Source organism: Coptis chinensis, chromosome 1 (assembly GCF_015680905.1).
Source record: "Coptis chinensis isolate HL-2020 chromosome 1, ASM1568090v1, whole genome shotgun sequence".
In the NCBI taxonomy this organism is placed as follows: Eukaryota; Viridiplantae; Streptophyta; class Magnoliopsida; order Ranunculales; family Ranunculaceae; genus Coptis; species Coptis chinensis.
In genome coordinates, this window is record NC_141456.1 from 2,432,891 (window position 1) to 2,437,500 (window position 4,610).

At 35.6% G+C, this 4,610-nt stretch overlaps 1 protein-coding gene across 2 annotated transcripts; it reads left to right on the plus strand.

Annotated features, from left to right (window-relative positions):
• Positions 1–435: 435 nt before the first annotated feature.
• On the plus strand, positions 436–3,341 carry LOC147521259 (uncharacterized). Of its 2 annotated transcripts, none has more exons than XM_086602139.1 (7): positions 436–853; positions 1,220–1,934; positions 2,024–2,146; positions 2,235–2,306; positions 2,410–2,475; positions 2,867–2,905; positions 3,017–3,341. In XM_086602139.1, exons 1-7 carry the CDS (start codon positions 555–557, stop codon positions 3,179–3,181), a joined length of 1,479 nt encoding a protein of 492 aa, XP_086458265.1. In that variant the 5' UTR covers positions 436–554; the 3' UTR covers positions 3,182–3,341. The 2 variants fall into 2 exon arrangements, with proteins under 2 accessions (XP_086458265.1, XP_086458222.1); XM_086602096.1 differs by having other exon boundaries at positions 441–853; positions 1,217–1,934.
• Positions 3,342–4,610: the final 1,269 nt, after the last annotated feature.

Here is a 4,610-nt window from a genome sequence, read left to right on the forward strand (position 1 = left end):
ATGAACCGTCTTTGAAAGATTTCCAAAATCGTTCAACCAATCTTGGCTAAGTGGCTAAATACTGTATATGTGATTAATTTGAGTTGGAGAAAAAAATTTTAAACTGTAATTACTTTTGTTTAGATGTTTAGCTCTTGAAGTTTGTTCAGGGCATTGTTCATAACATGATACTTGAGGTCCAGAAGTTACGTTGCAAACGGGCACCACCTATGGCAACTCTAAAAGTACGTACGTGAAATAAAGTTTGTTGCTGTGTGTGTGGGTGTGTGTGTGCGCGCTCACCTGTACGTGCAACTGGTGGTTACGCTGGCGGCATGGTGTGCTTCCAAGCCCAAGACTCATCGCCCATCACAGTCTATAATAATTGTGCACGACTATAGTGGAGAACCCAGATTGCATATTCTATTGTCTCCCCTTGTATAATTTAAAGCCCTTAAGGCATGCGTCACCAGCAACGGATAACACCTTAAATTCCAATCCCACTCACAACTGATGGAAAAGAAAGAACACATCCAAATAGCAAATACTAGCTAGCATTTACCTAATTATAAGTTATGGCTGAAGAAGGGTCAGAAGGTTCAGTGGCGAACTCATCCTCTTCATTACACATATGGGAGCTTCATGGAAACTCACTTTCTTCATGGAATAATGGAATCCCATGGCACCCTTCAAACCCTAATTCTAACTCTTCGTGTGAAGAAGATATTTCAATCTCAAACTCATTTACCAATACCTCAAATCATTCTGGTTTAAGTACTGATGAGTCATCTCGCCAACTAACTCAACCTCCATCTTCGGATGGACTGACTGGAGAACGTGCAGCTGATAGTCATCTATGGAGCAAAGTTTTATTGTAAGTTCATATAGTATAACTATTATCAACAATCAAAAAATTTATAAGTGGATTCTATTATTGTTCATCATTTCAAGTTAATGTATGCATAATTGAGATGAGCGGAAAAAGCATCTAAAAAGAACCAAAAAAATAGAAATAAAAATGAAAAAGACAATCTGTTCTACTATACAAAGTGCACTGGCCGGACAAAGCTCTAAAGTTTTTTTTAGATATACGCTATTTTAATTCAAAAGAAGAGAACTCTTTCATAAACCTACTGGTATGACCAAGTCTCGCCAATGACCAACTTCTGTTTGAAAGTTCTTAATTCTAGATGTGGTGTGGTACCTAATGAAGGGATCATTATATATTTCTATGCAGAAGTGTAGGTAGCTGCAGCGGAGGTTTACACCACAACCAAGATGTTGGAGAAAACTTTCTTGAGACACTGTCATCCAAAAACCTACCGGCAGAATTGTTTGAACCAGCAGCCTTTGATTACTTGACAAGAATGGACAATGGTTGGGAACTTGCTACCTCGACATCGTATAACAACATAGCCAGACAGTTAAACAGCTTTAGTGGGAGCTTTAACTTGTCGAGTTTGGTTACTGACTGGTCCATTGCACCACCGTGTCCAGAAGTAGATCACCAAATTACTCAGCCACCAGTATGTAATATGTCTCGTGACTCAATGCACCAGCACTCGGAACCTGATCTTTCTCAAAATCTGTCCAATTCAACCATGTATGGAGTAGCGGACAGTTCAAGTTTCCTTCCTTGTTACGCCCATGAAATGAAAGTAGAGAGCCAGCATCAACAGATAGAAGATTCGGAGGCCTTGTTGCATAAATCATCGAAGAATAACAGTAGCAAATACCGTATGGGTCACAACAGCCCCACAGTTATGGGATACAACGACAAGTACTACTATGGAATGTCAGAAGCACCATGGTTTACAAGGAATCTAGCAGATGCTATTTCATTTAATGGTTGTATAAATAAGCCAATGGTAGATCCTCAGTCGTCTAGGCATTGTTTAAATGCCGCCTCCACTGCACCAGACAGCAAAAAGCAAAATGAAGTTTCTTTGGCTCCAGTAAGCACAAATTTTCAATGATGTATATGTTTGTTTCCTGACTTTTATTTCTTGATAATATTATTCAAATTTCGATTATCATACTGCAGGCAAGCAGAAGCGCAAGAGGAACGGGAGTTGTAACTGAAGGGAAGAGGAAAAGATCTGAGGATACTTCGGAGGCACAATTCAAAAAGCCTAAGCATGAGACCTCTACAGGCTCATCTGTCAAGGTAGTCTAACACTTTATTTTCAATCAAACTTGTGATTGTTAGGTCTGCGTAAGCTTTCTTTTACCATCAGAAATTTAAAAATACACAGGTACAACCTCCTAAAGTCAAGTGGGGAGATAGGATAACTACCCTTCAACAAATTGTGTCACCTTTCGGAAAGGTATATCAAATTGATCCTCCTTGCAACTAATTAATCAGAAATTTGGACAAAACACGCACATTAATTGTGTCTTAATTTCTTTTGACATTCAATTTTTTTTCAGACCGATACTGCATCTGTGCTGCAAGAAGCAATCGGCTATATAAAGTTCTTGCAAGAGCAAGTGCAGGTAACTATAGCTTTTTGAGTCTTTACTTTTCTCTTACTTTCTATAATATCATCATCATAACTATCATTTTCACAATCATAGTCATCATCACGATTGTCATTTGTTGTTGGCGATGGTACCTATTTCTAGGTAAACAACAAACAATGGCCATGGAAACACTGATTTTTATGTTAACTGTGTAACAGTACTACGCTACTAACCTTTTCATGCACCTAGCTTTAGTTGAAAGTTGAAACAAGAAAGTGCATATGAGAACGGGAATACGAACAGTATCTGCCTATTCAACAGGAACTAAACAGTAGCAGCATCACACTGGCAGCGATTTAGTAGTATAACTTTTTGTTTGTAAGGAAAAAACATTTTTAACGATGCTTAATTTATCCTCATGCAGCTACTTAGCAATCCATACATGAAGGCAAATGCAAATAAGGTACATACATAAAACGCAGAACATCTAAATCCATCTTCCCTGATCATTTTAAGGGATCTCAGCATATATGTAGATGTTGACTCTTTAGTTTAAATTTTGGTCTTAATTCAGGATCCCTGGGGGATGCTAGAGAGAAAAGGAAAAGCGGAGTTGAAATTCGATCTGAAGAGTAGGGGCCTTTGTTTAGTTCCTATTTCTTGTACACCTCAAGTTTATCGCGAGAATACAGGATCGGATTACTGGACACCAACCTATAGAGGATGTTTGTATAGATAAGCAAACACAAGTAGTGGAAAAAAGACATACCAAGATTTTTCAAGAATAATTTAAAGGGGGTAATAACCTTTTATTAGTAGAAAAACTATGTTTTACTTTCGCATACTAACCTCGCTAGCTGTTGTACTTCAAAGTTCAAACCAACTTCTTCTTCGTGTTACGTTAATTGCATTCTGCTCATGCTTCTTTCTCACTCTCTCCAAGGTAGAAGTGAATGAATGAATGATTAATGATATATGTGAAGTTTATCAGTTTATATGATGTAGTAATGCATAAACAAATTTTGGTTACAACTAATTACAAGTTAACATCTTCAAATCCTTGGAATAATTTTGCTAAAGTGTTATAACAACTGCATGGAAGGTAAAGAGAGCTAATAGAGGTGATTAGGACTAGGCAATAGAGATAGTTAATGATCATAATAAAAACTATAGCTAAAATCACATTAATCTTTCCTAGCATGAAAAAATTATACTATTATTATTTCTAATTAATAATTAAAGATAGAAACTAAAAGAATCAAGATTCAAATTTTAGAACATCTTAGGATGCAAAACAATAGTAGAGAAACACCACTTTCTTCTCGTAAGAATATGAGACTATTCCATGAGACGATGCCGATAATGATTTAATGTATTGCATCAGTCAGTTCCTATGCAGAGGACAAAAGACTCGTGTGAGACCTGTTAAATTGCCAATTTCTCTATAAGCTTGAATTTATATATAAAAAGTCAATTAATTAATTAATTATATATATATATATATATATATATATATATATATATATATATATATATATATATATATATATATATATATATATATAGGGGATCCTAAAAGGACCTTAAATAAGGCTTTAGTGCGTAATTTAGACTTTGGTACAAAAAAACTTAAATAATAGTCTTTAGTCCTACTTCCAATACTTGAGTTGACTGACGGTCAACTAAGTTGACTGATGGGCAACTACCGGAAGTAGGACTAAAGACTAATATTTAAGATTTCTATACCAAAGCCAAAATTCCGTACTAATAGTAGGACTAACAGTTAAAAACCCCTTCATTTTAGGTTGATCAACTGCATAGATGATGTTTTCTTGATTGCACACTATAGTTATTTGCTGATGTGGCAGTATAATGTTTTTGCCAATGAGGCGTATTTTATGTATTTCACTGGTTTATTTTCAGTTCGATGACATAAATGTAAGTGGGTTAAGCGGTTTCACTGGGAACATTTCGTATTTTAGTCAATTATTCGTTAACTCTTAGTAATAAACCAAACTTAGATTTCAGTAAGAAACATATATTGTTTACTTACTGAAAGACTCAGATTTGAATAGAACTATAGATTTTCTTTGAAAATATGCGTATTGGTTTTGCATCATTGCAAGCCAAAGAGTATATACTGCTAACATGGAGGAATAGTTTGTTTA